Source organism: Streptopelia decaocto (genome assembly GCF_964273445.1).
Source record: "Streptopelia decaocto genome assembly, contig: HAP1_SCAFFOLD_920, whole genome shotgun sequence".
In the NCBI taxonomy this organism is placed as follows: Eukaryota; Metazoa; Chordata; class Aves; order Columbiformes; family Columbidae; genus Streptopelia; species Streptopelia decaocto.
This window is the reverse complement of record NW_028116803.1, coordinates 16,433-36,858: the sequence shown is the minus strand read 5'-3', so window position 1 is coordinate 36,858 and position 20,426 is coordinate 16,433. Positions and strand designations below refer to the sequence as shown.

The following is a 20,426-nucleotide window of genomic DNA, read 5'->3' as shown; positions in this document are numbered from 1 at the left end:
TGTTAGAATGTGCCCCATAACCCCCGAACTCCTGGGTCCCTCCCAAACTCCTAGGTCCCTTTCCCAAACTCCTGGGTCCCCTTTTTCTTGAACTCCTGGGTTCCTTTCCTGAACTCCTGGGTCCCTCCTGAACTCCTGGGTCCCCCCAAACTCCTGGGTCCCTCCTGAACTCCTGGGTCCTTCCCAAACTCCTGGGATCCCCCCGTACTCCTGGACAACCCCCATGTCCCCCCCCAATGTCACTGGGAGCCCCCAAATAATCAAATAAATTATTGGCGCCTCCCCCAATCTCGGGGTCACTGTCGCTTTAAGAGCCGGGAGGGGGCGGAACCTCGAGGAGGGGGCGGAGCCTCACACGGAACAGCTCAGCCAATTAATGCGAGGGGGTGGAGCCGCTCGGAAGGGGGCGGAGCCGCGGGGAAGCAGAGCCACACATGGAAGCTCTCAGCCAATCAGTGGGAGGGGCAGACCCACACACAGAACCGCTCAGCCAATCAGCAGGAAGGGGCGGAGCCGCGGGGAGAAGGCAGAGCCACACGCAAAACTGCTCAGCCAATCAGCAGGAGGGGGCGGAGCCGCAGGGAGGCAGAGCCACACACACAGAACCACTCACCCCATCAGCGGGCAGTGGGCGTGGCGTCCTTGGACCATGCCCCAGTCGCCTGGGTCCCCTCTGGGGGTCAATGGGTTAATTAGCCCCCCCACCAATTAGCAGCTCCCGCTCTATAGTAATTACGTTTATTAGTTATTATGTTAATTAAATGTTGGCCCTTAACAAGCCACCCCCAGTTCGGCGGAGTCCTTAACGACCAGACTCCCCCACTCATAACTCAGCCCTTAATAAGCAGCTTTTCTCTGGATGTTTGTTAGTCAGATTCCTTAATGAGCTGCTTCTCTGGATACTGATCCTCTGGATTTTCATTAGCTGGTTCCTTAACGAGCTGCTTCTCTGGATGTTAATTAGTTTGGTTCCTTAATGAGCAGCTTCTCTGGATGTTCATTAAATGGTTTCCTTGACGACCTCATTAACCTCAATCAAGCTCCTCAATTAGTCGCCTCCCCCTCCCTTCATAGGCACTAAAGATCTCCCCCTGCCCCATCCCCTCATTAGCGCTAATTAGCTCATTAACAACCTCCCTCGTCTCCCTCGCCAGCTCCATCATCGTCCCCATTGGTGCCTCCTGGCTCCAGCTCATTAGGAAGCGGCACTTCCTCTGCGCGTTAACAAACGTTTGGCGCTCGTTAGCGTCCAAATTAAGTCGTCCCTGGCTCAACAACTGCTCCAGGTGTGCCAGAGCCATGATTACGTAATTATTGTTGTAATTAGCGGCGTTATCTTGTGTGTAATTATCGCTATTGTCCCCAGGCCCCTCCAGCAGCTCCGCCACAGCCAGGACGGTCCCAGCATCTCCCAATGGACCCGTCGGGTACCCGGCGCCCTTCGCATCATCCCGGGCGGCTCGAAGGGCCTCGGCGGTGGATCTGAACGCCCGGCGCATCCTGAGCGCGGCCGCCACGTCGATGGCGGCGCCCGGCAGCTCCGGCACCAGCGACTCGTCCCCTCCGTGGAGGCTCAAGGCGAAGACGTAGCCAAAGAGGACGTTGGGCAGCTGGAAACGCAGCAATGGGGACGGCGGAGGTGCCGGGAAGGAGCTCAGTGCGGGGATGGATGAGGGGACGGCAGGTGGTGGAGCAATTTGCGGCTCATCCTCATCTTCATCCTCATCCTTATGTTCATATTTATCCTTGTTTTTACCTTTATTTCGGCGCCACCACCACGGTCTCCACGCCGGAATCAGTTTTGCCGCCTCCCCCGTGCGGATCAACCGCTGGAAAGCAGCTCGTTCCGCCGCGCTAAGCGATCCCCACAGCCCGCGGCCTTCGCACCCCCCTGAAGCCTCGGCCTCGCGTAGCGGGCGCGGCCGCCTCAAGGCGGCCCCCAGGCCGGGGAGAGCCGGCGGCGGACCCCGGTCGGAACGGAGGGTTTGCAGCACCTGCTCGCGGTAAAAAGCTTCGGAGCAGCCACCATGGGCGCGGTAGCAGCGGAGGGAGCAGAGGCGGCGGTTGCAGCGCGGGCAGGTGTACGGGGCGGCGGCGGCTCCGCAGAGGCCGCACGGGGGATCCGGACCCGGCGCCTCCATCTTCCCGGCTTCCCCGCTGCTTCGGGTGTTTCCGCGGCGGCTTCGGCGCCGTTCGGAAGCGCTCGGGATTCCCCGTCCGCGCTTCGGCGCCGTTCGGAAGCGCTCGGGATTCCCCGTCCGCGCTTCGGCGCCGTTCGGAAGCGCTCGGGTGTCCCCGCCCGCGCTTCGGCGCCGTTTGGAAGCGCTCGGGATTCCCCGTCCACGCTTCGGCGCCGTTCGGAAGCGCTCGGGTGTCCCCGCCCGTGCTTCGGCGCCGTTCGGAAGCGCTCGGCTCTCCACCCCTCCTCCTCGGCTCGCCCCGGCAACGCTCGGTTGTTTCCGCACTCGCTCGTTACCTCTTCGGCTATTTCCGTCCCCGCTTCGTCTCTCTCCGCCCTGCGCCTTCGGGTTGTTCCGTCCCCGCTTCGGTTCTTTCCGGCCTCGCCGCCTTCGGCTCTCTCCGCCCTGCGCCTTCGGTTCTTTTCGTCCCCGCTTCGTCTCTCTCTCTGTCCTGCGCCTTCGGGTCCTTCCGTCCTCGCTTCGTTGTCCCCAAGTCCAGGGCAAATTCCCTGGCGGAGGGATCTATAGTGTGTCTATGGGGCAGCCTTGGGGGTTTGGGGTGCTAACGTGATGCAGGCGAGCTCTCAGCTGTTTCCTGCAGGGATGGGGATGTTTTTTGTCCTCATGCAGAGGCTCGGCCAAGCGCCGTATCTCAAAAGCTGGGGTGCGGGAACCCCGGGGCTCAGACAGCCTGTGCTTAGACTCGCAAATCAAAAATGTAATTAACATCTGAGTGTTGCCACAACCATGTCTTCCTTTCCGTTTTCCTTTCCGTCTTCCTTTCTCTGTTTCAATAGGGTGCTGTACTGACTCCCGAGGTGGGCGGGGCCAGGGGGAGTGTGCGGGGCCAGGGGGAGTGGGCGGGGCCAGGGGGAGTGGGCGAGGCCTGTGGCAGCTATGGCGGGGCGGGAGGAACGGCGAGGTGGGCGTGGCTGGGGTAGGCGTGGCCGGGGGCGGGGTGGGCGGGGCCTCTGGTAGCCATGGCGGAGTGGGAGGAGCGGCGCTCCGAGCAGCTGCCGCGGGAATCCGTGCGGCTGGTGGCGGAAAGCACCGGGCTGGAGCTCAGCGACGAAGTGGCGGCGTTGTTGGCCGAGGACGTTTGCTACCGGCTGCGGGAGGGCACGCAGGTACGGCTGGCGGGGCGGGGCGGGCTCGGGCCCGCTCACAGCGCCGCTGACGGAGCCGGCTCTGTGTGTCCGTCGCCCCCCAGAACAGTTCCCAGTTCGTGAAACACACGGGGCGGCGGAGACTCACGGTGGAGGATTTTAACCAGGCGCTGCGCTGGAGCAACGTTGAGGTGAGCGGCCCGGATTGGCGGGGTTGGGGACATCACAGTATGTTTGGGATTGGAAGGGACCTCAAAAGGTCATCCAGTCCAATCCCCCTGCTGGAGCAGGAACGCCCAGGTGAGGTCGCACAGGAACATGTCCAGGCGGGTTTGAATGTCTGCAGAGAAGGAGACTCCACAACCCCCCTGGGCAGCCTGGGCCAGGCTCTGTCACCCTTACTGAGAAGAAGTTTTTTCTCAAAGTTAAGTGGAACCTCTTGTGTTCCAGTTTGATCCCATTACCCCTTGTCCTATCATTGTTTGCCACTGAGAAGAGCCTGGCTCCATCCTCATGGCACTCACCCTTTATATATTTATAAACATTAATAAGGTCACCCCTCAGTCTCCTCCAAACTAAAGAGACCCAGCTCCCTCAGCCTTTCTTCATAAGGGAGATGCTCCACTCCCTTCATCATCTTTGTTGCCCTGCGCTGGACCCTCTCCAGCAGTTCCCTGTCCTGCTGGAACTGAGGGGCCCAGAACTGGACACAATATTCCAGGTGTGGTCTCACCAGGGCGGAGTAGAGGGGAAGGAGGACCTCTCTCGATCTACTGACCACCCCTCTTCTAATACACCCCAGGTACCATTGGCTTCCTGGCCACAAGGGCCCAGTGCTGGCTCATGGTCATCCTGTTGTCCACCAGGACCCCCAGGTCCCTTTCCCCTACACTGCTCTCTAATATGTAATTTCCCAACCTATACTGGAACCCGGGGTTGTTCCTGCCCAGATGCAGGACTCTACACTTTCCCTTGTTAAATTTCATCAGGTTATTCCCCGCCCAGCTCTCCAGCCTGCCCAGGTCTCTGATGGCAGCACAGCTTCCAGTGTCAGCCACTCCTCCCAACTTAGTGTCATCAGCAAACTTGCTGATGGTCACTCTATTCCCTCGTCTATATCATTAATGAATATTGCCGCGATTGAGAGACGGGACGCAGTTTGATGCAAACAAAATGTCCGCTTTATTAGTGTGCTTCACATACATTTATACTTTTCCTCAGCAACGTGCTGCGAGCTGATTGGTGTCTCTGTTACCGCGTTACAACTGATTGGTCTACACTGTACAGACTGGCTGGTGCTAAGGCATTTTCCCAAACAGTCACTACCCCAACCAAAACAATCTTCCCTAGACAGAAACAAGAGTCCCCTTTTTACAGAACAACCTTATTAACTTGTGAACCTTGTCTGAACATAAAATCAACACTCTCCACTCCTTCTAATTAAGTTTCTCGCCTCTATCCTTCCCATGGCCTGCGACCAACAAGCTCCAGCACATCTCCTTTTACCAATTGATAAGTGCTGGGAGTTTTGCTGAGGCCAGCCAAATCCTGTCCCACATCTCCCCCTTCCTTTTGCACAAGAAGAACTCTTTTTATAGAACGCGCAATAAACTTTTGTAGGCATTGCAACAAACAAGGCAAAAAGAGTAACAGGAGAATAAAAACTGCCAAAACATATACAACCATCTTCACAAGACTCCTTAACCATCCTGACAATCCCCATCCTTCAAAAAGTTTATCTAACCAATCCCAACTATCATTTCATTGAAGCTTAGAGATCCAGCTTTAAGCTGTTGAATACGAGCATGAATTGATTCCGAGTGGTCAGAGAGATTCATACAACACATGCCTTCAAAATCCTCACAACCGTGGCCTTGCGCTAGAAGCAAAAAATCCATACCAGCTCTATTTTGCAATGTAGCATGACGAACACTATCTACATCTAATAAAAGACCAGACAATGCATTGCTAGTAGCGTTCGTTTGTTTAGCAGCCAGCAGCCAAGCTTATCTAATGTTGCTAATGCTTTTGCAGCTCCAGGTGTTAAAAGAGAGGTGACGTGTTGGCTAAAAGACCAAAACTTCACATTATCATCACAATCGGGGGTATATGCATGGATGCTATGCTTTGTTCTGCGAGAAAGATGGTGTTGTAGAATCATGGATGTATCAGGAGTCAGGACAGACAGAAAGGCGTCCAAGGCTACACGGACCTCCTTTTATATGAGAAGGGACAACAGGCCATGCTCTATCCCCGCAAATAAGAAATATCCCTGACGGTAATAAAAGTGGAGCATTGCTAGATCTAGACAAGTTTGTTGCTGTGTAATTACACCAAGTAGTAGCATTTTTAAAAACGGGATGGACAGGAGAGACATCCCATACCTTAGACTGATTTGTTCCTGTATAGTTAAACCTAACAGAGAAATCCATCTTTATTGATCCAAGCAACTCAATTTCTTGTGGCTCTAAAGCAGCATGCGGGAGAAAAGGGGTCCAGGCATCCCAGTTATTGGTTAAATTGGGAGCCAAGGTTGGAAAGGCTTTTCTCACCTTATCAGGTATGGGCCATTTATCTAGTGGCAGTCCTACAAGGCATGTAGAAAAGGGATTATTAGGAGAGGCAGCAGCGAGACACAAGGTGTCTTGTCCAGTGAGATTTGCTAGTGTTACCCATACAATAACCTGGGGTAGTACAGATAAGAGTGGGTGGCTTCGCGCAACCTCTAACGTAATCATAAAAAGAAATATTCTAAAAGCAACTTTCTGCCCCTCTTTAGTTTCCATGCAAATAGTTTTCTGCATCTTTCTTTCGTCCAATCCCAATCTTGTTTAATAACAGCCCATATAGCGGGCACCAGGTTTGTTTTACTACACTCTAGATCACAAACTAACACCTCCTCTGCCTTTTTCGACACTAAATAGGCCCAACCTATACAGTCATGTAAATAACGACTACTCCCCAACGGTGCGTGCCCTGTGACAAGCAAAACTTTAGCTACATCAGCTTCCTTTTCTAAGCAACTGTCACACCAGTGTCCTCAGGAGATTCACCAGTTTGTTGCTCGAACAGCTGGTCTGGAGGGTGATCGGGTTCTCTCCAGGTGATTGTGGTCGGGATTCACGGAAGGGTCGTACACTCTTTGCCGGAATCCATCGAGGGCCTTTCTCTGTGGAGACACAAGCATAACCTCTGCCCCATGTGATAAGGGGATACGGTCCCATTACTTTACCTGTTTCTGGATCACGAACCAATACTGGGGCCTTAACCCGCACCTCAAGTGAAGCATTCGTGTTAAAATATCGGACTATCGGAGGGTTGCTATCTAACAAAGAACAATTTAAAAAATTAAAAACATACGAAGCTTTCTGTAGACATTCCTCAGGGTGGCAGTCCCTACTCCCCCTTTCTGTTGTTGTAATAAACGTTTCAAAGATTGATGAGAGCGTTCGATCAGGGATTGGCCTGTAGGGGAATGAGGGATGCCAGTAGTGTGGATCACACCCCAAGAGTCAAGAAAGGTTTTTATAGCGGCCGAGACATACGCAGGGCCATTATCTGTTTTTATTTGAGAGGGTATACCCAAGGTGGCAAAAGCACCCATCAAATGTTTTTGAACACCACGCGTCTTCTCCCCTGTGTGACAAGAAGCGAACAAAGCACCTGAAAAGGTGTCAATAGAAGAATGGACATATTTCAAGTTACCAAACTCCGGATAATGTGTAACGTCCATTTGCCATAACTGTAAGCTCTGCAGTCCTCTGGGATTAACTCCTCCTGCCATTGATGGAAAAGAGTGTTTCTGACAGTCGGGGCATACAGCAATAATATTAGCCCCTTGTTGGGAAGTGAGGCCAAACTGTCGTTTGAGACCTCCAGCATTCTGTTGAAAAAAGGAATGGCTAAGTTTAGCCTGTGCTACGCGATCCGGTAATACTTGCACTGGTAAAGTCAGCAAATCAGCTCGTCGGTTCCCTTCTGCAATAAAGCCAGGTAGAGAAGTGTGTGATCTGACATGCATAACAAAGTAAGGATGAGGACAGGAGTCTAAGAGAAAAATAAGCTCCTGCAATAAAACAAATAAGTCAGAATGCATTACATCACGTAATACAGATGCTTCAGCTCGTTCAACAATTCCTGCAACATAAGCTGAATCAGTGATAATGTTAAGTGGTGCAGACACCTCCGAAAGGCTCGAACAACTGCCGTCAACTCTACTATCTGGGGAGAGCCAGGAACGGTTTGTACGTCTGAGTCCCATCGCCCTTGCTGATCGTTCCACCACAGGATAACTGATTTATGGGATTTCCCAGATCCATCTGTAAAGACAGTAAGGGCTTTTAATGGCTGGTAGCTTCTTTTCAGTATAGAGATGAGGTGGAAGTCAACATTAAACAGTTTATGCGAAGGTGGGTGGGACGTGAGTTGACCCGTGTAATCAGCTAACGCAGTGCAAAAGGCATCGGACTGTTGATAAAGCCACTGCAAATATAAAGTGGTTACAGGTAAGCAGATACAAGCAAAATCTGTTCCCGAAAACGTTAACAAACGTTGTCTGGCTCTAATTATTAAAGAAGCAAACATTTCATGTTGCGTAAAAATAGTTTTTGTAGATTGATTTGGTAGAAAAACCCATTCAATGATTAATAAGGGATCTTATTTCTGTGAGTCCCATTGGAATATCAGCGCATGGGGTTGCCGGGTACACGGCTGTCTAGCAGGATTCAGAATGATCAGATAAAAAGACAACTCAGGTGCCCAACGATGCGCTTGCCTATGAGTAATTGCTGTAGCAACTTTCTGTAAGGAGTCAACAGCTTCTGGTCCGAGGCTACGAGGTGCACATAAGTCTGTGCTTCCTTTAGCAGTTCAAATAAAGGCTTTAAGTCTGTATTAGTAATTCCTAACAGCGGTCGGACCCAATTAATTGTTCCCAACAATCTCTGTACATCATGTAAGTTTCTTATGTCTGTCTGTATTTGTAAGGGCTGGGGAACTATAGTTTGAGCATTTTCCCAAACAGTTACTACCCCAACCAAAACAATCTTCCCTAGACAGAAACAAGAGTCCCCTTTTTACAGAACAACCTTATTAACTTGTGAACCTTGTCTGAACATAAAATCAACACTCTCCCCTCCTTCTAATTAAGGTTCTCGCCTCTATCCTTCCCATGGCCTGCGACCAACAAGCTCCAGCACATCTCCTTTTACCAATTGATAAGTGCTGGGAGCTTTGCTGAGGCCAGCCAAATGCTGTCCCACAGAATATATTGAATAATACTGGCCCCAGCACTGACCCCTGAGGCACTGCACTAGATACTGGCCTCCAACTGGACTCCGCACCATTGACTACCACTCTCTGGCTTCTCTCCCTAAGCCAGTTTGCAACCCACCTCACTACTCTATTGTCTAGACCACATCTCCTCAACTTAGCTGTGAGGATGCTGTGGGAGACTGTGTCAAAGGCTTTACTGAAGTCAAGGTAGACCACATCCACCGCTCTGCCATCATCCATCCACCTTGTTACATTCTCATAAAAGGCTATGAGGTTGGTCAAGCATGACCTACCCTTGGTAAAGCCATGCTGACTGCCCCTAATAACCCTCTTATCCTTGATATGCCTTGAGATGGCACCAAGGATAAGCTGTTCCATTACTTTCCCAGGGACAGAGGTGAGGCTGACCGGTCTATAATTACCCGGGTCCTCCTTCTTGCCCTTTTTGAAGACTGGAGTGACATTTGCTTTCCTCCAATCCTCGGGCACCTCTCCCGTTTCCCAAGACTTGGCAAAGATGATGGAGAGTGGTCCAGCAATGACTTCAGCCAGCTCCCTCAGCACCCGCGGATGCATCCCATCTGGACCCATGGATTTATGAATGTCCAGACTATTTAATTGCTCCCTAACCCAGTCCTCATCGACTAAAGCAAACTCCTCCATTGACCTGGCTTCATCCGGGGTCTCAGGGGTACGGGGCTCCCCAGGACAGCCTCCAGCAGAGCAGACAGAGACAAAGAAGGCATTCAGTAATTTTGCCTTCTCTGTATCTTCTGCCACCAGGGCACCCACCCCATTCATCAGTGGGGCTACATCACCTCTGGTATTAGTTTTATCTGCTATGTATTTGAAAAAGTTCTTTTTGCTGTCCTTGACCCCTCTCGCCAGCTGTAATTCTAAGGAGGCCTTGGCTATCCCAGCTGCCTTCCTACATCCTCTAACAGCAGCCTTATATTCCTCCCAAGTGGCCAGCCCCTGCTTCCATGACCTGTAAACTCTCCTCTTCTGCTTGAGCATGCCCAACAGATCCCTATTCAACCACGCAGGCCTCCTGGCTCCCTTCCTTGACTTCCTACGTGTAGGGATGCTCTGATCCTGAGCGTGGAAGAAGCAATCTCTGAATGCCACCCAGCTATCTTGGGCCCCTTTACCTTCAAGCAGTCTTGCCCATGGGATTTCCCCCAGCAGTTGCTTGAAAAGGCCAAAGTTAGCCCTGCTAAAGTCCAGGGTTGCAATTCTACTTGCTATTCTGTTCCTGCCACACAAGATGCTGAACTCCACCATCTCGTGGTCACTGCAACCCAGGCAGCCCTCAACCTTTACTGCTTCGACCAGACCCTCCTTGTTAGTGAGGATGAGATCCAGCAGTGCACCTCTCCTAGTCGGCTCCTCCACCATCTGCATGAGGAATCACAGAATCGACTGGGTTGGAAAAGACCTCAGAGATCGTCGAGTCCAACCCTTGGTCCAACTCTAGTCCGTTTACTAGATCATGGCACTAAGTGCCATGTCCAATCTCAGTTTAAAAACCTCCAGGGACGGCGAGTCCAGCACCTCCCTGGGCAGCCATTCCAATGCCTGACCACTCTCTCTGTAAAGAATTTCTTTCTAATATCCAGCCTAAATTTCCCCTGGCAGAGTTGAAGCCCATGGCCCCTTGTCCTATTGCTGATGCCTGGGAGAAGAGACCAGTCCCCACCTGGCTATAACTTCCCTTCAGGTAGTTCTAGAGAGTGCTGAGCTCAGCTCTAAGCCTCCTCTTCTCCAGACTAAACAAGCCCAGCCCGCTCACCCTCTCCCCATAGGGCTTGTGTTCAAGTCCCTTCCCCAGTCTTGTTGCTCTTCTCTGGACCCGCTCCAGCACTTCAATCTCTTTCCTGAACTGGGGGGCCCAGAACTGAACACAACACTCCAGGTGTGGCCTCCCCAATGCAGAGCACAGGGGAAGGATCACTGCCCTTGGCCTGCTGACCACGCTGGTTTGGATACAGGACAGGACACCATTGGCCTTCTTGGCCACCTGGGCACACTGGTGGCTCCTGTTGAGCTTCCTGTCAATTAGTGCCCCCAGGTCCCTTTCTGCCTGACTGCTCTCCAGCCACTCTGTGCCCAGCCTGGAGCGCTGCAGGGGGTTGTTGTGACCAAAGTGCAGCACTCGGCACTTGGCCTTATTGAAGTTCATCCCATTGGAATCAGCCCATTTTTCCAGTCTATCCAGATCCCTCTGCAGAGCCCTCCTGCCTTCCAGCAGGTCGACACTCCCTCCCAACTTGGTGTCATCAGCAAATTTGCTGATGATGGTCTCAATCCCCTCATCTAAATCGTCAATAAAGATGTTAAACGGGACTGGACCCGACACCGACCCCGGGGGACACCACTAGTGACTGGCCGCCAGCTGGATGCAGCCCCATTCACCAGCACTCTCTGGGCCCGGCCCTCCAGCCAGTTCTTAACCCAGCGTAGAGTACACTTGTCCAAGCCATGGGCTACCAGCTTTTGCAGGAGTATATTATGGGAGACAGTGTCGAAGGCCTTGCTGAAGTCCAGATAGACCACATCCACGGCTTTCCCCTCATCCACCAGGTGAGTCACCTGATCATAAAAGGAGATCAGGTTGGTCAGACAGGACCTGCCTCTCCTAAACCCATGCTGGCTGGGTCTGATCCCTTGTCCATCCTGAAGGTGCTGTGTGATTCCATTCAGGATGATCTGCTCCATAACCCTGCCAGGCACCGAGGTCAGGCTGACAGGCCTGTAGTTGCCAGGGTCAGCTTTGCAGCCCTTTTTGTGGACTGGGGTAACATTGGCCAATTTCCAATCATATGGGACCTCCCCAGTGAGCCAGGACTGTTGGAAGATGATGGAGAGCGGCTTGGCGAGTTCTTCTGCCAACTCCCTCATCACCCTAGGATGGATCCCATCTGGTCCCATTGACTTGTGAGGATCCAGATGGCTCAGTAAATCACCAACTATTTCCTCCTGGAATACAAGGGGCCTATTTGGGTTCCTATCTCTGTCAACCACCTCCAGAGATGAGTTGTCCTGAGGGCCACCTGTCTTACTGGTAAAAACTGAGGCAAAGTAGGTATTAAGTACCTCATCTTTCTCCTCATCTTTATTAACTATATTTCCCTCAAAGTCCAACAGAGAATGGAGGTTTTCCTTGCCCCTCCTTTTGTTGTTAACATATTTGAAGAAGGACTTTTTATTATCCCTGGCAGAATTGTCCAAATTAACTTCAAATTGCACTTTTGTTTACACCATCTGGAGACAACTTGGCACCCCCATTTTGAGCCCATTTGTCGCCACCATTTTGAGCTCATTTCCTGCCATTTTGAGCCCATTTTCCACCATTTTGGCGCCATTTTGCCCATTTGACCAACACAACCCCTGACATTATCTCTGATTTTATGCCCCATTTTGGGGTGACACCCCCAATCCCTGCAGTCCCCAGCGCCGTGTCCATGCTGAGCGACAACCTCCTCAAGTACTACCACCACGTCACCTGTGCCGTGCTGGGCGACGACGCGCAGCTCATGAAGGTGGGTGCAATATGGACACCCCCAAACCCCCCACAATTCCCAGCACCTCCACTGGGTGTCCCCATCCCCAGGTGGCCCTGCAGGACCTGCAGAGCAACGCCAAGATCGCTGCCTTCCTGCCGTATTGCGTCTATGTGGTCAAGCAGGGTGAGCGCGGGGCAAGTGATGAGGTCCCCCCCGAACTCCTGTGTCTCCTTGAACTCCTGGGTCCCTCCCAAACTCCTGGGTCCCCCACTCACAGGTCAAATCCATCAGCCATGACCTCCCTCAGCTTCACCGCGTCCTCCATGTGGCCCACGGCCTCCTCCACAACCCCTTGCTGTTCCTGGGCCCCTACGTGCGCAGCCTGAGCTCCAGTGTCCTTTACTGCGTGCTGGAGCGCTGGCTGCCTCCATCAACCCGCTCAGCGACCACTGGCCACTGCGCAACTATGCTGCCATGCTGCTCGGCCGTATCTTCTGGTGCGCATCCCTCCTTTTTTTGGCGAAACCCGCCCAAACCCGCAGGATTTCGGCGTTTTTTCCACCCCGCGCAGGACACACGGCGAGGCGGTGAGCGGCCTGTGCCAGCACATCCTGCTCGCGCTGCGGCGCCGGCGCCGGGCTGCACGCGCTGGGCTGGAAGGTGAGCGCCAAACACCCAGCGTGTCCCCACGGGGGTTGTTATCTCACCGAGGTTCAGCTCTTTAAGGGTTAGTTTGTTCACTAAGGTTCAGCTCTTTAAGGGTTAGTTTGTTCACTGAGGCTCAGCTCTTTAAGGGTTAGTTTGTTCACTAAGGTTCAGCTCTTTAAGGGTTAGTTTGTTCACTGAGGTTCAGCTCTTTAAGGGTTAGTTTGTTCACCGAGGTTCAGCTCTTTAAGGGTTAGTTCGTTCATTGAGGGTTTGCTCTTTAAGGGTTAGTTTGTTCACTGAGGTTCAGCTCTTTAAGGGTTAGTTCGTTCACTAAGGTTCAGCTCTTTAAGGGTTAGTTTGTTCACTAAGGTTCAGCTCTTTAAGGGTTAGTTCGTTCATTGAGGGTTGGCTCTTTAAGGGTTAGGTCCTCCCGCGTCCTCTCGCGGCCGCATTACCGGCCCAACTGCGGGCGGAAGTGCTCTGCCGCGCCTTCCTTCCCTCGGTACTTCCGCCAGCAGTTCACTCACATTCGGCTCCCAGCGGAAGCGAGACCCGACACAACTGTTCCGCCCGGAGTTCCCCCACCTCCCCCGGCGCTGGTTTTTGGGTCCCGTTGATACAGGGAACTAATTAGATAACCCTTAAAGAGCTAACCCTTAAAGAGAACACTTAAAGACGTAACGGCAATCCCCACAATTTGTCCATCTGTCTGTCCATCTGTCCGCAGGCGGTTGAGCGCGTGCTCTACCCACACCTCCCTGCCAATGGGCCAACCTACAGGCCGTGCTGGACGACTGCTCGGTGTCCAATGCGCAGGTCAAGGCTGATGGGCACATGGTCTACGGCGCCATCCTGGTGAGCGCCGCCGCACCGGGGGACCCCAGTTTGGCTGTGTGGGGATCCCCAATTGGGCTGTTGGGGGGAATCCCCCATGTGGCTGCGCACCCCCCAGTCCCACCACCATTCGCCTTGTAGGTGGTGGTAGAGCGGCTGCTGAAGATGAAGGCACAACTCGGCGTCCACCGTGATGGCACCAACACCGACGCGCCGCCCAAGGGTCCCACACCGTCCCTGCACCGCGCGTATGCCGAGCTCGACTCTTTTGGCAAGAGCTTGGCCACGCGCTTCGGCACCGGCACCCCCGCCGCGCCACCCCCCGGTTGCACCCGCCGCGCCGCCCACCGGGGCCGCGCGCAAGATGCCGCAGCTGACGGTCAGTTCCACGGGGAGCCCGCACAATGATGACGCCGTGACCGCACACCTACCGCACAGACCCCACGGGGCGCTGCAGCTCCACGTGCCGGACGTGTCCCCCAAGTACCGGTTGCTTCAGCTTCGTGATGGCGGGGCGGCAGGCCGGGTGGCGCTGCCAGGGCCCGCGCTTCCAGACCAGCTTCCCGCAGCACCACGGGCTGGGCCGCGGCGGCCGCTACACGCAGAAGCTGCTGGTGATCGGGCACGCGGCGGTGGCCGAGGGCTGAGTACTTGCTGCTGCTGCTCTGATCGCCAGCATCACCAGACCATCAGCATCCCTCGCTGAGATCCCACCGAACGCTGTAGCGGATCCACTGGTCAATAAATTCAGTCCGCCAATGGCACCGAGGGTTCGTCACCGCGTCCGTCCCGTGATGTCAAGATGTGGTTGCCCTAGAGCAGATTGTGGTTGCCCCAATAAATCTCGCTGTTTCCTATCTCTGTGTCTGAAGTTTTTTGGGGTGCTGAGATTTGTTGGTCAAGACTGAGCAGAGGACCCGGATGCCTGCGTCCCTGCACCTTCATCAGGTGGGGCTACTAATGAGGCTGGGGAAGGGGCAACAGGACCCCGAAACCCATCAGCACCATCTGCAGCTCCACGGTGGCCCCAACAAGGTGCAACTGCAGTGGGCCTCCCCATGTTCTCCCCACGGGACAGACGGACACGTGAGCGGCTCAGGGTTTATTTGGGGGTGATAAGGGGTGAACAACGAGCAATCCCGGCCCCTCCCGCAATTAAACCGCCCTAGAGGTTGCGATACGCGCCCACGGTGATGTCGAAGAGCCGGGGGTGGCAGAGCTGCCCCCCGCGCTTGTCCAGCAGGAAGAAGAACGGGCGCCCCCGCACCTTGATGGGGACGGCGGCCGCGGCCTCGGAGCGGTGAGCGTGGCAGGAGACGTGGCGGAGCGGGACGGTGAACGTGGCGCCGCGGCCCAGCCCCAGCGGCCCGTGGGTGCTGATGGTCACGGCCGCGCCGCCGCGGAGCAGCGTCACCCGGCGGACGGAGCGCAGCGGGAACAAACAACCGGCCGCCACGACCACGGACCCTGCGGGGGGAACGGGAACGGGGGAGAATGGAGCGAGGGGTCGGCGCGGCGCGGCCCCCGCTCCCCACAGCGCCGGTACCGAGGGTGAGGCAGGAAGCGCTGAACCCCAAGCGCCATTTGTGATCGCGGGGCCGCAGCGGGTCGGCGGGCCCGGGGCCGGCGGCGGGGCGGAGCGCCGTGAAGGCGAAATGAGCCAGGTAGGTCCAGAACAGCCCCTGCCCGGCGCAGAACAGCCCGGCCAGGCGGAAGAAGCGGTCGCGGTCGTGGCGGAACAGAACGACGTCCCGCGGAACGGCCGCGTCCAGCGCTGCCGCCGCCGCACGGACCCGCGGCGCCGCCATGGCCGCCGTCTCTTCCGGGACACCCGCCGTACTTCCGGCCGCCATCTTTATGTCGGGCCTGAAGCCAAGCTGCCCTTACCCCCCCCCTTCAAGGCGCAGCGCACCCCAAACTGAAACGCATCATTTTATTGATATCTCGATTTATTTACAAAACGCTGGGGAATAAAACGCCGGGGGAAGGAGAAGGAGCAGGCGCCGCTCACTTGAGAAACGCCACCTCTGGGATCTTGCCTTCCATCTGCAAGAGAAGTGGGGGGGCGGCTCAGCCCAGTGTCCCCATGTCCCCAACCCCCCTGGTGCCCCCATGTCCCCACCAGTGTCCCCATGTCCCCAGCCCCCCTGGTGCCCCCATGTCCCCACCAGTGTCCCCATGTCCCCACCAGTGTCCCCATGTCCCCAACCGCCCTGGTGCCCCCATGTCCCCACCAGTGTCCCCATGTCCCCACCAGTGTCCCCATGTCCCCCAAAATGAGGGGACCCCGCCCCCAAACCCACCTTGAGCTGTGTGAAGACCTGCCCGTCGTTGTCCTGCAGGCACCTGGGAGGGTAAGAGGGTGAGTTTGGGGGGTCCCAATTTGGGAAAAGGGGGGATGGATTTGGGGGTCCCCGTGTTCCCCCAGGACTGACTTCTGGGACCACTCGAGGTTTGTGCCGGACTGCATGGAGAAGGCGGCCGGCGTGGGCACGGGGCTGGACAGGGGGTGGGCGCGGGCGCCGGGAACGCCTTGCGCATCTCCTCGCTGGTGCGGGGCGGACGAACAGCTCGTCGCTCACGATGCACAGACTGGAAACGGGGGGGAAACGGGGGAAAACAGGGGAACGGGGGGAAAAGGGGGGAAACGGTGGGGGTGGCTGTGCTGCCATCCAGCAGGACCTGGGCAGGCTGGAGAGTTGGGCGGGGAATAACCTGATGAAATTTAACAAGGGAAACTGTAGAGTCCTGCATCTGGGCAGGAACAACCCCGGGTTCCAGTATAGGTTGGGAAATTACATATTAGAGAGCAGTGTAGGGGAAAGGGCCCTGGGGGTCCTGGGGACAGCAGGGTGACCATGAGCCAGCACTGGGCCCTTGTGGCCAGGAAGCCAATGGGACCTGGGATGGGTTAGAAGGGGGGTGGTCAGTAGATCGAGAGAGGTTCTCCTGCCCCTCTACTCTGCCCTGGTGAGACCACATCTGGAATATTGTGTCCAGTTCTGGGCCCCTCAGTTCCAGCAGGACAGGGAACTGCTGGAGAGGGTCCAGCGTAGGGCAACGAAGATGATGGAGTGGAGCATCTCCCTTATGAAGAAAGGCTGAGGGAGCTGGGTCTCTTTAGTTTGGAGAAGAGGAGACTGAGGGATGATCTTATTAATGTTTATAAATACATACAGGGTGAGTGCCACAAGGATGGAGCCAGGCTCTTCTCGGTGGCAAACAATGATAGGACAAGGGGTAATGGGATCAAGCTGGAACACAAGAGGTTCCACTTAAATTTGAGAAAAAACTTCTGAGTAAGGGTGACAGAGCCTGGCCCAGGCTGCCCAGGGGGGTTGTGGAGTCTCCTTCTCTGCAGACATTCAAAACCCGCCTGGACATGTTCCTGTGCGACCTCACCTGGGCGTTCCTGCTCCAGCAGGGGGATTGGACCAGATGACCTTTTGAGGTCCCTTCCAATCCCAAACATACTGTGAAACTGTGAAAACAGAGGAACGGGGGGAAATCGGAGGGGAACCGGGGGGGAGAAATGGGGGGAAAAATTTCTTTCTTAGATCTAAGAACTTTAGGTCTAAATCTCTCTCAAAACACATTGAAAAATTTCTTCCTTAGTTCCAAGAACCTTTTCTTTAGTTCTAGTCTAAATCTCGCCGTTTAAACCCATTTCCCCCTCGCCCCAGCTAAAAACCCCGTCCCTGTTTTTCTTATCGCCGCCAAAAACCCGCGGGAGGGTCTGAGGAGCTTGAAGCGCATGGCTGGGGGGGCAAGGCTGAGAATCCCCCATTATTTTGCCCCCCATTAACATATCCCCTCATTAACATGTCCCCCATTAACGTACTCCCCCATTAATGTGCCCCCCATTAACGTGCCCTCCCATTAATGTGCCCCCCCACTAACGTACCCTCCCATTAACAAGCCCCCCATTAACGATTACCCCATTAATGACCCCCTGCATTAACCTGCCCCCCATTAATGTGCCCCCTTCATTAACATGTCACCCCATTAACGAGTCCCCCATTAATGAGCCCCCTGCATTAACATAGCCCCCCAATGAGTCCCCCGCATTAACAAGCCCACCCATTAACAAGCCCCATCATTAACATACCTCCCATCAACATAGCCCCCTCCATTAACATACCTCCTTATTAACGTGCCCCCACTTAATGTGCTCCCCCATTAACATGCCACCCCATTAGCCTGCCCCTCCATTAATATACCCTCCTTCATTAATGTGCCCCCCAATTAATGTGTCCCCCCCAGTTTTGGGGTGACACTGGCTGGGATCCTTCAGCTTCTTGCACCAAAACCTTCAGGTCGTCTGAGCCAAAGTAGTTGCCCTAAAAAACAAATAAAATTGGGGGGGGGGTTACGGTGGTTGCCCCCCCAAGGTGAGAGGTACCTCCCACAGAGTGGGGTATGGAGAACAGGGGAGTCCCCACCTTGCAGGGCAGCAGCGTCGTGGGGGGCTCAACGTCAAAGCTGATGGGGGCGCGGGGCAGCTCGTGGCCGGCCTGGGTAAAGGTGGGGATGAGATGGAGAGATTGGGATGGGGGGGCAAAAAGGGGACGGGGGGGAGAGATGGAGATGGGGGGGGAAAGATGGGGATGGGGGGGCAAATATTGGGATGGAGGGACAAAGATGGGGGACAAAAAGGGGGTGGGTAAAAGATGGGGATTGGGGGGCAAATATTGGGATGGCGGCAGAGATGGGGATGGGGAAAATATTGGGATGGGGGGGGACAAAGATGGGGGGCAAAAAGGGGATGGGGGGAGAGATGGGGATGGGGGAAAGATGGAGATGGGGGACAAATATTGCGATGGGGGAGAGATGGGGATGGGGGGACAAAGATTGGGGGGAAAGATGGGGATGGGGGGAAATATTGGGATGGGGGGCAAAACGGGGCTGGGGGGAGAGACAGGGATGGGGGGCAAATATTGGGATGGGGGAAACAAAGATTGGGGGAAAGATGGTAGGAGGGGAGAGATGGGGATGGGGGGCAAATATTGGGATGGGGGAGCAAAGAGTGGGGGAATGGGAATGGGGGGGACAATGACGGGGGGCAAAAAGGGGAGGGGGGGAGAAATGGGGATGGGGGGCAAATATTGGGATGGTATTGGCCCCAAAAGCCATGAGGGCTTGTTCACTGTGGGGAGAGGGGCACAGAGCCAAGGAATCCTGCAGGACACCCCCGAGGAGCAGGACCCTCCATCCCAGCACATTTGCCAGCGCTGGGGGTCAGCCAGGCCCGCAGCAGCCACAGCTGAGCAAGACAGCCCAGAGCCCCCCACTGCGCTCCTGCCAGCCCCACGGGAGCAGCAGCTCAGCCTCTGCTGCTGCCCAGGGCATCCCAAGCGTCCTGCAGCGCTGAGCCCGGACACGCTGCTGTGGCCCAGGCTGCCCTGCTGACGGAGCGCTCTCTTGCAGGACTGCCCTGGACATGTGGGACATGATGATCTCCACACCCAAGACTCTGAAGAAGATCTTAATGGAGTTCCTCAGCAGACTCCCTGTTCCTCGAAAGCCTCATCAGTGGGTCAGAAAGACCTGACATGATGAGCAGGGCGGTGTCAAGGGAGCCATGTTGGCAGCTGGGCTGGGGCATTGGGTGAGGCGGTGGCTTGGCCTTGGCTGGGGGTCAGGCAGTGGCTGAGAGCTCCAAATGCCCTCCCTGCCGTGCTGGGGACTGATGGCTGCCTGGGGAGCTTTCCAGGCATGGAGGCTCTCCCTGTGGTGGCCCATGGTGGCCCTTGGTGGCCTCATTGTCCCCTGTGGTTCCTCCAGTTTTGTTGGTTTGATGCACTCGACCCAAAGTTGGTTTGGCAGAATTTGGCGGGGGGGGGAAAGACCCCAAGATCCAGGGGGGAGGGGGGAAAATTCCCCTCCCACCCAAATGTGGAGGTTCCCAAGTGGCCGGTGTGTTGTAGGATAAGGGAGGGACACCCCAAAACCTGGGGGGGGCTGGACCCTGTGTCCCCCCTCGAGCGGGAGCTTGAGGGGGTCCCCAAAATATGGAGGGGAGTGTAAATACTGGAGGGGAGCCCCGAAGTCTGAGGGAGGTATCCCCAAAACTTGAGGGGTTCCCCAGATCCCAAGGGAAGATCCCAAAGCCCCGGGGGGGTCCCCTCAAACCCTGCGGGGGTCCCCAAATTCGGGGGAGAGGGTTGCGGAGCCCAGGAGGGGTCCCCCAAACTTGAGGAGGGTTCTCCAGATCCCAGGGGGGGGATCCTGAAGCCCTGGGGGCGTCCTTAAATACTGGGTGGTTCCCAAATTGAACAGGGGTCCACAGACTCTGGGGGGTCCCCAAAACTTGGGGAGAGTTCCCCAGATCCCAGGGTGGTCCCCAAGCCCTGGGCGGGGTGAGGGGGGGTGTCCTTGTCCCTTTGCCCCCTCTCCATGTTTGGGGGTGTTTTTTTTGGGGGGTTGGCAAAGGAACAAGGGACGGGGCCCCCCTCATGCCTCAGTTTCCATGGGTGGGCGGGGCTGGTCCATTGACATCTTTACAAGGAAAATGTGTCTCTTTTTGGGGGGAATGTAGGGGATTCTGGCAACGAAAGTGTCGGCCAGGGGGGTCCCCTCAGTTTTGGGGGCTTCAGCCCCACCCCCCCTTCCTCACCCTGGCTCGGTGCTGCCAAGGACACGGGGGCCCTCCCGATGGCTTTTGGTGGGGTCCCCCCTCAAAATGAGGCCATATCCCCCCCACCTCCACATGTCCAGGGTGGGGGGCACGAGGAACCCCCACCCCACCCAGGTCCAGTGCTTTTGGGGGGGCACGAGGACCCTCATGTCGACACGGGGTGGGGGTTCACAAGGGGCCCATGTCCAGCTGGGGGGGCACGGAGGCCGCCCCGGGACTCTGCGGGGAGGGGGCGGTCAGT

General features: G+C 55.6%; 3 protein-coding genes and 1 pseudogene across 4 annotated transcripts; 1 reads left to right on the top strand and 3 right to left on the bottom strand.

Annotated features, from left to right (window-relative positions):
* Positions 1 to 235: 235 nt before the first annotated feature.
* On the bottom strand, positions 236 to 2,258 carry LOC309452088 (zinc finger HIT domain-containing protein 2-like). The gene has a single exon (XM_082076765.1). The coding sequence runs from the start codon at positions 2,139 to 2,141 to the stop codon at positions 1,032 to 1,034; it is 1,110 nt and encodes a 369-aa protein (XP_081932891.1). The 5' UTR covers positions 2,142 to 2,258; the 3' UTR covers positions 236 to 1,031.
* A 902-nt stretch (positions 2,259 to 3,160) lies between these two features.
* On the top strand, positions 3,161 to 14,195 carry LOC309452086 (TAF6-like RNA polymerase II p300/CBP-associated factor-associated factor 65 kDa subunit 6L; annotated as a pseudogene). Its single transcript has 9 exons — positions 3,161 to 3,307; positions 3,391 to 3,499; positions 11,900 to 12,102; positions 12,174 to 12,249; positions 12,344 to 12,563; positions 12,638 to 12,726; positions 13,442 to 13,569; positions 13,690 to 13,927; positions 13,987 to 14,195. The product of its transcript is annotated as a TAF6-like RNA polymerase II p300/CBP-associated factor-associated factor 65 kDa subunit 6L (transcript).
* Positions 14,196 to 14,635: 440 nt separating this feature from the next.
* On the bottom strand, positions 14,636 to 15,416 carry LOC309452089 (transmembrane protein 223-like). Its single transcript, XM_082076766.1, has 2 exons — positions 15,095 to 15,416; positions 14,636 to 15,015 (listed from the first exon to the last, which is right to left on the bottom strand). Exons 1-2 carry the CDS (start codon positions 15,399 to 15,401, stop codon positions 14,714 to 14,716), a joined length of 609 nt encoding a protein of 202 aa, XP_081932892.1. The 5' UTR covers positions 15,402 to 15,416; the 3' UTR covers positions 14,636 to 14,713.
* Positions 15,417 to 15,555: 139 nt separating this feature from the next.
* Positions 15,556 to 20,334, bottom strand: LOC309452085 (nuclear RNA export factor 1-like; the record flags this gene model as incomplete). The annotated part of the gene is given in 8 exon segments (XM_082076763.1): positions 15,556 to 15,594; positions 15,852 to 15,894; positions 15,984 to 16,053; positions 16,056 to 16,106; positions 16,109 to 16,140; positions 17,824 to 17,888; positions 17,991 to 18,062; positions 20,296 to 20,334. Coding segments are annotated over 8 exon segments (411 nt in total).
* Positions 20,335 to 20,426: the final 92 nt, after the last annotated feature.